Source organism: Triticum urartu, chromosome 7A (assembly GCF_056163025.1).
Source record: "Triticum urartu cultivar PI428250 chromosome 7A, HENAU_Tu73, whole genome shotgun sequence".
NCBI classification, from domain to species: domain Eukaryota; kingdom Viridiplantae; phylum Streptophyta; class Magnoliopsida; order Poales; family Poaceae; genus Triticum; species Triticum urartu.
In genome coordinates this window covers 475,608,324-475,620,854 of record NC_141879.1, presented here as the reverse complement: position 1 = coordinate 475,620,854, position 12,531 = coordinate 475,608,324, and the positions used below count along the sequence as shown (strand labels likewise).

The window sequence follows — 12,531 nt, the reverse complement described above, 5'->3', positions numbered from 1 at the left end:
TATTCCTTATTCCTTATATCAAGAAATTATAAATGACATAGCACCCGCGGAGATAGAAGACATAGATGTTACTATTGTTGGGGAATGCAGTATTTCAAAAAAGTCCTACAATCACGCAAGATCTATCTAGGAGATGCATAGAAACAAGAGGGGAGAGTGTGTCTATGTACCCACGTAGACCGAAAACGGAAGCGTTTAGTAACGCGGTTGATGTAGTCGAACGTCTTTGCGATCCAACTGATTCAAGTACCGAACACACGACACCTCCGCGATCAACACACGTTCAGCTCGATGACGTCCCTCGAACTCTTGATCCAGTTGAGGCTGAGGGAGAGTTCCAGCAACACAATGGTATGGTGACGGTGATGATGAAGTTTACCGGCGTAGGGCTTCACCTAAGCACTACGACGATATGGCCGAGGTGTGTAATTGTGGAGGAGGGCACCACACACGGCTAAAAGATCAACTTGTGTGTTCTAGGGTGCCCCCCCTCCCCATGTATATAAAGGAGGGAGGAGGGGAGGGCTGGCCGGCCCCTAGGGCGCGCCCAAGAGGGGAGTCCTACTAGGACTTCTAGTCCTAGTAGGATTCCGCCAAAAGGGAGAAAGGGGGAAGGAAGGAGAGGGAGAGGGAGTAGGAAAGGGGGAGCCGCCCCCTTCCCTTGTCCAATTCGGACTGCAAGGGGGGCGCATTTGCCCTGGCGGCCATCCTCTCTCTCCAATAAGGCCCATGGTGGCCCATTAGTTCCCCCGGGGGGTTTCGGTAACCCCTCCGGCACTCTGTTTTTACCCGAAACTACCCGGAACACTTCCGGTGTCCGAATAACATGGTCCAATATATCAAAATTTATGTCTCAACCATTTCGAGACTCCTCGTCATGTCCGTGATCTCATACGAGACTCCGAACAAACTTCTGTACATCAAATCACATAACTCATAATACAAATCGTCATCGAACATTAAGCGCGCGGACCCTACGGGTTCGAGAAGTATGTAGACATGACCGAGACACATCTCCGGTCAATAACCAATAGCGGAACCTGGATGCCCATATTGGATCCTACATATTCTACGAAGATCTTTATTGGTCAAACCACATAACAACATACGTTGTTCCCTTTGTCATCAGTATGTTACTTGCCCAAGATTCGATCGTCGGTATCATCATACCTAGTTCAATCTCGTCACCGGCAAGTCTCTTTAATCGTTTCGTAATGCATCATCCCATGGCTAACTCATTAGACACATTGCTTGCAAGGCTCATAGTGATGTGCATTACCGAGAGGGCCCAGAGATACCTCTCCGATACACGGAGTGACAAATCCTAATCTCGATCTATGCCAACTCAACAAACACCATCGGAGACATGTGTAGAGCATCTTTATAATCACCCAGTTACGTTGTGACATTTGATAGCACACAAGGTGTTCCTCCTGTATTCGGGAGTTGCATAATCTCATAGTCTGAGGAACATGTATAAGTCATGAAGAAAGCAATAGCAGAAAAAATAAACGATCATTATGCTAAGCTAACGGGTGGGTCTTGTCCATCACATCATTCTCTAATGATGTGATCCCATTCATGAAATGACAACACATGTTTATGGCTAGGAAACTTAACCATCTTTGATGTTTTTTACATCGCAGGAAATCAATATCAAACGGAGTCCAAACACCGCGAAACTTTATGGAGATTTTTTTACCAAAAGGAACCCAATGGGTCAGAGCTGCACCTGGGGGGTGCCCCGAGGGGGGCACAACCCACCAGGGCGTGCCAGGGCCCCCTGGCGCGCCCAGGTGGGTTGTGCCCACCTCGGTGACCTCCCGCACCCCCTCTTTGCACTATAAATTCCCAAATATTCTGAAACCCTTCGGGGTTAACCTAGATGAGAAGTTTCGCTGCCGCAGGGCTCCGTAGCCACCGAAAACCAATCTAGACCCGTTCCGGCACCCTGCCGGAGGGGGGAATCATCTCCGGTGGCCATCTTCATCATCTCGGCGGCCACCACAATGAGGAGGGACACTACTGGAATCAGGGATTTTGCCGTCTGACAGTTCTTTGCCGTCTGCTTGCGGACGACAAAGAAGGTCTTTGCCATCAGCTACCAAACAACAGACGGCAAATAACTGGCAGACGGCAAAGAAGGTCTTTGCCATCTGTCATTTCTTTGCCGTCTACTGGCAGATGGCAAAGAATCTTTGCCATCTGTCAGCGGACGGCAAAGAGGTGCCACCGGATGCCAATATACTGCAACGGTCCAACCCCACTCTTTGCCATCTGCTGGCGGACGGCAAAGATTCTTTGCCATCTGTTGGCGGACGGCAAAGAGGGGGCTATCTTTTTTTTGCGGGTAAAAAAAACGTTGCCCCACCTCCTCTATATCTATCCCCTCTCTCTCCGCCCCTATCTCTCTGCCCCACCCCTCTCTCTCTCCCGCTCGTCTCTCCCTCTCCCTCCCGCGAGAAGCTACGCCGGCCGATTCCGGCGAGCTCCGGCGGGATTCGATGACGCCCGCCCCACAGCCGAGAGCCTCCCGACCCCGCGCCGCTGCGCCACCTCACCTCCGCCCGCCGGTGCGTGCTGCCACCTCAACGGACCCCAGGAGCCCCGCCGCCTCGCGCTGCCACCTCCCCACAAGCTCGCCGCCCCGCCGCGGAAGCCTCGTCGCCGGTCGCCCCGACCTCGAGATCCGCCGCCGCCATGGGAGCCGAGCACCGAGCTCCTCTGCGCCCCGCCCGCCATGGGTGATCTGAGGCCGGCCGAGAGGCGGGGATGGGGCCCCGATGGGCCCCGGGGATCTGCGCGGTGGCGCTGCTCTGGCTCGCCGCGGCCGCAGCCGAAGATCTCGATCCCGACGAGCTCGAGCGCGCGTGAGTCCCGCTCCTCCGCCCTGTTTTTTCCGTGCCTGCTCGCTTGCTCTGTCTGTGGCTCAGTACTGTCGATTGCGTTGCCTATGCTCCGCGGTTCCTGCAATGCTAATTCTGTTTGCAGTCTCGTTGTTCTTCAGTCCCCACCGTGTCTTGTATTTGGACGAGCTCATGCTAATATGTGGTGGTACACTACCTGGGCAAGGTCATTTTGATACTGATACTTGTGGGCAGCAGAGGGTTCAAAGCCTGACCATCTCATGGATCCGCTGATAATATCCCGGAAGTAAATATTGTTGCTTGCTTCATCTCTACTATTTTCTGTAAATGCTTAGTGTTAAGCTCATGATCAACCTGATTACTTATGCGGCAACCTTCTTACGTAGGTAGCGCGACAACAATTCTTCTTCCTCAAAGCATATATTTTCTCCAAGCGATCAACAAAGTGTTTGGTCCATTTGGAAGGTACACAAGTTTCTGATGTTTCTGTATATTATGAGACAGAGGGAGTAGTTGTCAGATCTTCTTTTCGTTCAGTACTTGTTGAGGCTGTCATAATTTTCTTGGAAACTTGTAGGGCAGGGTCAGATGGGCGCGCACGGCAGAGGTCGGGTGCGGGGCGTCGCTGTTGCCGTCGATGACGCGGTTCGGGATCACCGCGTGCTTCAATGCCATGTCATCGGCCGTCTCGAAGGCCGCCGCCACCAACGCTGCGTCGGGCGTCGTCCACGCGGTGCCGTGGACCGAGCCTGTTGTGTCCGCCGAGTGGCTGCACACCAACCTCAGGGACCCCAATGTGAAGGTATAGCACTTGCTGTTTTGCTGCGCCCGCCCTCTGAAATCTCAATGTCAGTTGCACAATTGGTATAGTCTAGATTTAAGACAGGGTACTCATATGGCTGGGGTTTTGCTGCCGTGGCAATTTGGTCAGCGCTGCTACAAGTGATAAATCTGTTTGCTTAACTAGTGATGCAAGCTAGTACGTGAATTGGTATTTTAGCTGAAAGAGGATTTTGGTGGGCTTTGTTTTAGCACCAGCAGTAATCTCAAGTTTCTTAAAAACAAATGAAGTGCATGTATTACAGTATGTGACGTAGGTCAACGCTCCTCAGATAAACCTATTTCCAAAAAGAAAATCTTGCTACTGAAATAATGCTACATTTTGGAGGCCTTTTCTTTCTGGACATTATTGGCATAGTCTCGGGCTCTCATCACTATGAATAATAGAACACATACTACTAGGAGGAATCACATTTAACTATGCTATTTATAGGGCAGTTTTCTTGCTGTTAAACATGTCCACCGGCATACATTGTATCTTATTGTGCTCTTACTTTTTTGTCTAGGTACTTGATGCCTCTTGGTCAGAAGATGATGGCGAGTTCCTCATTCCAATTGAGTTTATATTGTGTAGGTTTCTTCGTCATGATCTGGATTGTCGCAGTCGTGTTCAAGTCCAATGATATCTTGCGCAAGCAGACCGCTCTCAAGGTTGGTTCTTCATAATAACTTGTCTATCAATGTGCTTCTTCTGCTTCTAGAGGTTAATTAATTGTTCTGCCAAGCAGACTGCTCTCAAGGGCTTGTGCTTATCTTGTGTATCAACGTTCTTGTTCTGCTTCTAGCACTGGGTCTGTCCCTTCTATTGAGGAAGCCGGCTGGCAGACTGTTGCCGTCACTAAATCCCTAACCTTGGGGCCCGTGTTAACTCCATTTGATTGTCAAATTGCTTAGATAACTCAATTTGATTGTCCGAATAGTGTTCTAACATGCTTAGAAGAGTTGGAAACACTATAAACGTTTTGGTACGGATATGTGCTCTAGAATAGTGATTCTGGCATGCTATATTTTTCATTATGGTGAATGGTATTCTCTTTTCCCACACAACATGATTTCCCCTTTTGGGGCCTCTCCGCTTCAAATTATTCCATATGATTGTAAAAAGCGGCCTTGAAAAACTCCTATGGTTTTCTATGATGCACTCAAACATCCTGTCGAACATATAGTATCAAGAGATGGCATGACATTGCAACCCAGTGATTTCCCTATTTATGAGTTTTTAGTTCCTGTGAACCAATTAGGCCCTTGGTCATTTCTTGAACTCAATAAGTAACTCATTTGTGGAAAAAACTTGACAATGTGTGTACCTATGTGTTCTGTTCTGTTTTGAAGTGGATAACATTGCCCCGTGTTTCACTTGGAAATAGCTTATGTTTGTTGAATAATAGGAATTTACGCACCATTTATATCTGTTCATAACTCTTAAACTAGCACTGCTCTCCTTAAAATTTCTAATCAGGCTGACTGTTGTTTTGTGCTCCACAGATACAACGGTCCGGCAAGCTGCTATGGTGGTCAAGTGTGTGCTGCCTAGGAAAATAGATATTTAGTTTTAGGTCATTTCTTGTAATTTCAGATATGGAGTGCTTGTCTTTAGTTTTTGTTTTTTACTTTGTGAAACTTGCTACCTATGGATGAAACTGTGTAATATTGATGAAACTATGTATATGTATGGATGAAACTTGCTACTATTGGTAACATGTGTTGGATATCCTATATTGGTCATATATATATATATATATGTATGTGTGTGTGTGTTTGATTTTCTATGAAAATGAATGGATATAAGAAGAAACAGAATTAATGCCAATTTGGTCTCTTTGCCATCTGCCAGCAGATGGCGAAGAGGCTGCAGTCTTTGCCGTCTGCCAGCAGATGGCAAAGAGCCATGCCCTTTGCCGTTTGCCAGTAGATGGCAAAGAGCCATGCCCTTTGCCGTCAGCCGCTGATGGCAAAGGCTGCTTTGCCGTCCACTTCAGAAAGTAGACGGCAAAGTAGCTCTTTACCGGCCCTTTCTTTGCCGTCTACTTTTGCCGTCCGTGGCGGACGGCAAAGTAGCTGATTCCTGTAGTGGGAGTAGTCCACCCTCGGGGCTGAGGGTTTGTACTAGTAGCTATGTGATTAATTTCTCTCTCTTGATCTATATCATGGGCTTTGTTAATATATTCGGATCGTATGATGTTTCTCCCCTCTATACTCTTGTTGTGATGAATTGTATCTTTACCCTTTAAAGTTTTGTCATGTCGGATTGAATGTTCGTATTTGAGAACACATGATGTATGTCTTGCGGTATGAATACTTGAGGTGACAATGGGCCTTATTGATTCACTTGATATACGTTATGGCACTCAACTTGCGGATTCCCGCGGTGATATTGGGGTAATCTTTGCACAGGGGTTGATGCACTTTTTTATTATCTTTTCTCCGATAGAAACTTTGGGGTCCCTTGTAGTTCTTTGTGTGGATTGAGTATTATGAATATGAATTTGCTTTGGTGTTATTCTAGTACAAACTCTAGGATAGATCGAACGGAAAAAATAGCTTTGCGTTATTTTAGTATGAACTCTTGAATAGATCGAGCGGAAAGAATAGCTTTGAGGTGGTCTCGTACCCTACAAGCAATTTCTATCTTGTGTTCTCCGCTAATAGGAACTCAGGAGTGATTCTTCGTTGCACTTTGAGGGATAATCATATGATCCAACTATGTTAGCACTGTTGAGAGATTGCACTAGTGAAAGTACAGACCCTAGGCCTTGTTTTTAAGCATTGCAATACCATTTTTGTGCCCGTTTACTATTTGCTACCTTGCTGTTTTTATTTATTCAGATTATAAAAATATACTTCTACCATCCATATTACACTTTTATCACCATCTCTTCGCCGAACTAGTGCACCTATACAATTTGCCATTCTATTGGGTGTGTTGGGGACACAAGAGATTTCTTGTATTTGGTTGCAGGGTCGTTTGAGAGAGACCATCTTCACCCTACACCTCTTGCGGATTGATAAACCTTAGGTCATCCACTTGAGGGAAAATTGCTACTGTCCTACAAAACTCTGCGCTTGGAGGCCCAACACGTGTCTACAGGAATAAAGTTGCATAGTAGACATCAAGCTCTTTTCTAGCGCCGTTGCCAGGGAGGTGAGTGCTTGAAGGTATATCTTTAGATCTTGCAATTGAATCTTTTAGTTTCTTGTTTTATCACTAGTTCGGTTTATAAAAGAAAACTACAAAAAAATGGGATTTAGGTTGCATCATATTATTGATCATCTTTATAATATCTTTCTTGAAAATGATGGTTCGGAAAATTGTGCTCAATTGTTAGAAGAAGAAGTCAATAAATGCTTGGCACAAAATATTTGAATGATGAGCATGATTGCAATGTTGTTAGTGTGAATTATTTGAATATCCAAAATGCTAATGATGATTGCACAATTCATGACAAAAATTCTTATATAAAAATGATGATTGCACACCAAAAAAGGGAAGATAGATTTTGTATGAAGCATAAATATTTAGAAACAAAAAGGTTGCAAGAGAGGCTAGATGATTGTGCTGAAAGATGTAATTTTTTCGCCATCCTTGTGAACTTTGCAATGAACGTGGTCATTTAAATCTCCAGTGTAATTTATTTCATGATCAAATCATGTCCAAAAATTGTGATAACTTGATTACACTTAAGCATCATAAAGAGCTTAGCCTTCTTTTGGGGTATGAAGAAATGAAACATATAACTAAGGGTTTTCAAAATCCCGAGAGATTTCTTGGTTTTGATCTAGAAGAAATTTATATGTTTTGTGCGGTAAATTGCATTGAGAATCCTTATATTTCCAACTATCTAAAGACAAGAAACAAATAGAATATGAAGAGAGTACTAATGAAAGGGAAAATATTTCCCAATACCCTCCTAGTTTTTACTGTGATGAATCAGGTAACGAAGAGGAGCTTCCTATCCAATCAATCTCTTCAACAAGAAGCTTGAAAAAATTAATTAAACCCACACATGGTGTGGTGAAGAAGAAGAAAAGAAGAAAGAATAGAGGTAAAAAGGTATCTCTCCCAAATAATGATGCTCCCATCACCATCGTGCCTCATGAAAGTGAATCAAATATGTTGATGGAGGATGATGATATTGATGATGATTTTGTTATGCCTATTGCTTGTTGCGATGATTATGATTGGGAAGAATATGATAATAATGTTTGCTATCCTATTGGTGCCATTCATGCTATTGATAAGAATGATTGTGATGATATGCAAAGCCACAAGCTTGGGGATGCTATGTTTGATGAGTATGATATGTTTGAAGATTTATTTGCTATAAATAATGCTCGTCCTAAGCTTGGGGATGCTTTGCTTAATGAATATGATCCTTTGATTCCTTCTACTTTCGATAAGAAAATTTATTATGATGATAGCATGCTTCCTATTTATGATGATTACATTGATGAAAGTGGATTTGGAGAGGCCAAGACTTTATTTAGTGATACATCAACTATTTTGGAAGATGTTTCAATTGATCATGACAATGAAGTGGCTATCTGTGATGATTATTATGATGACATCTATGCCATAAAGTGATAAATATTCTATGCTTATGCATCATCAAAAGAGTGTTGTATGTGATGGTTATATTGTTGAATTCATTCATGATGCCTCTGCAAATTATTATGAGAAAGTAACTTATGCCCTTACATATCTCAATAATATCAAGTTTCTTCTCTATGTGTTGATTGTTTCGAAGTTACACTTGTTTTGCCTTCCTATGCTAGTTGATTCTTGTTCCCATAAGTTGTTTGCTCACAAAATCCCTATGCATAGGAAGTGGGTTAGAACTAATGTGCTAGTCTTATGATTCATGATGCTCTCTTTATGTTTCAATTCTTATCTGTTATGTGAGCATCATTGAAATCATCATGCCTAGCTAAAAAGCATTAAAGAAAAGCGCTTGTTGAGAGACAACCAAACACTTTTACCTACTGTTTTTGTGTGTTCACATGATTAAGCTATTGTATTGATCATGTTTTATTGCTTTTGTTTCAATAAAGTGCCAAGTAAAGCCTTTATGATCTTGTTGAGTGATAGTTGCTTTGATCTTGCTGAAAAACAGAAACTTATGCGCTCACGAAAATAATTCTTATTTTTAATATAAGAGTGATATTGAGTTGATTATTTTTGCATAAGATTAATATACAAATTTCTCACGTGGTCCTAAATTTTCATTTTTGCAGTAGCATAAGTATAGTTTGAGTGCATATTACTACATACTGTTCTGTTTTAGACAGATTCTGTTTTCAATGCATAGTTTGCTTGTTTTCTAGTTTCTATGGCTTATATTGCTCAATATAAATTGTAGAAATGATATGATATAGTAGGCATTGTGTGATAACAATTATGAATCTTGTCTTTGGCAGTACCAAAAGTGAAATGGTTTGCTCTTTCATACTAACCTATCTCACAATGTTTCGTTAAGTTTTGTGTGATTGAAGTTTTAAAGTTTTGGGTGAGATATCGATATGAGGAGAATAAGGAGTGACAATAACCTAAGCTTGGGGATGCCCAAGGCACCCCCAAGGAAATATTCAAGGAAGATCCAAGCAACTAAGCTTGGGGATGCCTCAGAGGGCATCCCCTCTTTCATCTCCAACATTATCAGTAACCTCACTTGGAGCTATGTTTTCATTCGTCACATGATATGTGTTTTGCTTGGAGCGTCAATTTATTTTGTTAATAATTTGCTTTATGTTATTTAGAATAATTTTTTGCATCTTTTATTTCAATAAAAGTGGCATTGATAACCTTTGCCATGCTTATCTTGCAAGTATACATGTTGCTGTTTGAAAACAGAAAGTTTACCGATGTTGCAAAAATTCCCGAGAAAAGTTAGAATGTGATAAAGTTGAAACTTTTTGCATAATAAGCTTTGATAAATTTTATACAGTTCGGTAAATTTTCATAATGTTTGGAGTTGAATAAGTATTGATACTCTTGCATTCTTTACATACTGTACTTGTCGTGGAGTTGACACGGCAGATGTCCTAGAGCAAGGACTTAGTCGTAGGGCCATCGCACTAGGAAGCTTAAAGGGGTTAATCGGTACAAAGGACACACGAGAGAGTTTTTATACTAGTTCGGCCCCTTACGATGAAGGTAAAAGCCTACGTCTAGTTGGGATTGGTATTGCTGAAGTTTCGATCTCCAAGAGGCTCAACTCGCCGGCTTGGTTATCGACTTGGTTGTTTCTTGCCCTAAACCGCCACCGGGTCGTCCCCTTATATACACGGGTTGACGCCTGGTGGACTACAGAGTCCCGGCCGGCTCATAATCGTGTCTGGCTCGGTGACTTCCTTTACATGCCTTTCTTTACAAGTCTTTCCTTATATACGGCGGTTTACAATATCAGGCCTTAAGCCGGCCCCAGGCCTTTGGGCCTTCTATACGTTTAGAAAACTATTATCTTGAATGTTTATTGGGCTTCTTATGTAACCCGCCATTAGGGCTGACCCGGCCCCTCCTGGGCGGGTCATACTGGTAGTAATATCCCCAACATTAGGCCCCAGGTTGACTTTGAACTTTGTTCTTTGTCAATCTTCAATACTTAGATGGAATCCATCCTCTGTCTGAAAACTTCTGTAACCCGCCGTGACGTCATCTTCTGAAAACACAAAAAACTTTCATGACATCATCTTCCAACGGATCTTTTATTTTTTAATGCCTTCTGAGAATTGAGGTGTCCGTTTAGTTGGATAATCATTATTCAGGTCTCCTTGATTTTCGCGCCCGCCTGTTCGTGTACTCCCTTATAAATAGGCATGACCTAGGTCTTTTTCATTCTCCCCCTTCGGTTGTCTTCCTCCTCTCACTATTTCGCCGCCGCTCGAGCTCTGCCGCCGCCGCAGATCTCCTCGTCTTCTCTACCTCAGGCCGCTGCATCGACCTGATTTGACCAGAGAAACGCGACGAACCTCCGCAGTAGCCCTGCATCTGTAAGTCCCTTTCCTTCTCTGCCTTAGATCTGCATTACGGCTTCTTGAGTTCGTCGGTGTTCGTCGCCGCCCGTTACAGACTCTTGATAGATTTCACCTCCGATGCCCTTTCCTGATCGTCAGATAGTGTAGAACTACCGCGGTAGCTGTTTTGCATTCATTTTTGATAGCAGTAGTTCCCTTTTTCCTGTATAGATACCTTGTTAGCTGATAAACTCATATGTACTGGACTTTTAGGTCTAGAATATTTTCTTTTTGGGACAGCCAGTTGATCCAAAATAATAATGATAGCTTGGTGAAACTTGTTTATGCCAACACTTAGCTGAATCTGCTTTCTGAGAAAGTCTGTAGTCATGGCGGCTTACCACTCCGGCTTTCTTTTCCTTATATGTCATTAGCCCTTAGTTTAAGCCGCCGTTACTTGTTTTACAACTTCAACCCTTAACTATTAATTTTGCCGTAAATTGAACCGGCATGTTGTTTTTCCTTTTTCAGTCCCTTGCATGTCATGCCGTCAAAGATGCCCACCATCTGCAATTGGGTCCCCTCAACCATAACTGAGGAGCGTTTAAAAGAGTTCTTCCTCATTGGGTTTCTGCCCTCAAGAAGCATCATGTCTTATCGTGCTCCTAACCCGAAAGAAGAACGACCAATCCAAAAGACGGCGAAGTGATCATCTTTACTAACCACATGAACCGGGGCTTCTCACCGCCCGGTTCAAAGTTTTTCAGAGAAGTTCTTCACTTTTTCAAACTCCATCCTCAGGATATTGGGCCCAATTCCATGTCCAATATTTGTAACTTCCAAGTGCTCTGTGAGGTATATCTTCAGCCAGAGCCGACTGTGGAACTATTTAAAGAGTACTTCTATCTGAACGGCAGAACGAGTGCACCAATGGCCTTAGCTTAGAGCTTGGAGGCATCTCAATTCAGCGCCGGCAGGGTGATGTATTCCCTCTCATAGTTTTACCAAGTCACCCAAAGGACTGGAACCAAACTTGGTTTTGCTGTCAGGACATCTCACCCGCCAACGAGAAGCCACTGCCGGGTTACCACTCCGATCATCTTGACTCCAAGTTCGCCCTGCCAGATAAACTTACTGTTGCTGAATGCAAGAAGCTGCTTCCATCTATCAGAAGAATCAACGGTTTGTTGGGGAATGGTTTAATCGGAGTCGATCTAACCCGCTGCTGGATCTCATGGTGGATTATTCCATTAAGCCATCGTTCAAAATTGATGTATGAATATGGTGGAGACCCGGACAACTCTCTCCATCATACCCCGGTTCAACTAACCGAGGAGGACATTGTTGCAATGTCAAACGTTCTGGTGAATGCGAAGTATGAAGATTGCGGTGTTGTTGGGTTAAATCCCTTCTGTAAATTTAACCCAGTACCAGAAGTAAGGATATTTTGATCTTTTTTCCTTTGTATTTTGTCCAGCCGTATTGTTTATCACTGATCCTTCCTCTTGTCTTTGTAGGCCAACTCTGACTTTTGGAAAGTGAAATATGATCACGAAGCTGCCAAGAAGGCGAAACTCGCCGCCATGAACGCCAAGATATCGACCTGGAGATTGAAGAAGAAAAAGAAAACTACTGCTGAAGATTTAATGAAACTTGATGACACGTCTGACTCAGAGGTAGCCCTTGATTCCCTTGGCCAATTTTTTAACAATCTTATTGACACTGATCCTTACCAGGATGACACTAGGGCCAGTCAGGCCGGGGAAGCAGAGGTGACTATCATTTCCTCTGACTCAGAGCCCTTACCAAGACACAAAGTTGGACGAGTGATCCGTAAAGTAAGGTTTTCTAACCCCTTAGCTCACTTGGATCC

The 12,531-nt window shown here is 43.5% G+C and overlaps 1 protein-coding gene across 1 annotated transcript; it reads left to right on the top strand.

Annotated features, from left to right (window-relative positions):
* Positions 1 to 2,772: 2,772 nt before the first annotated feature.
* LOC125522750 (uncharacterized) lies at positions 2,773 to 5,434 on the top strand. The gene is made up of 6 exons (XM_087533096.1): positions 2,773 to 2,870; positions 3,008 to 3,107; positions 3,258 to 3,332; positions 3,445 to 3,669; positions 4,214 to 4,358; positions 5,193 to 5,434. The coding sequence occupies exons 1-5, from the start codon at positions 2,773 to 2,775 to the stop codon at positions 4,328 to 4,330; spliced, it is 615 nt and encodes a 204-aa protein (XP_087389222.1). The 3' UTR covers positions 4,331 to 4,358; positions 5,193 to 5,434.
* Positions 5,435 to 12,531: the final 7,097 nt, after the last annotated feature.

What these genes read in the sequence shown, in the direction of transcription:
- LOC125522750 (XM_087533096.1), top strand. Translation starts at nt 2,773, where the DNA reads ATGGGGCCCCGATGGGCCCCGGGGATCTGCGCGGTGGCGCTGCTCTGG. An exon ending in CCCGACGAGCTCGAGCGCGC is followed by an intron (nt 2,871 to 3,007) that starts GTGAGTCCCGCT and finishes GTTGTTCTTCAG; the next exon opens with TCCCCACCGTGTCTTGTATT. An exon ending in ATACTTGTGGGCAGCAGAGG is followed by an intron (nt 3,108 to 3,257) that starts GTTCAAAGCCTG and finishes TTACGTAGGTAG; the next exon opens with CGCGACAACAATTCTTCTTC.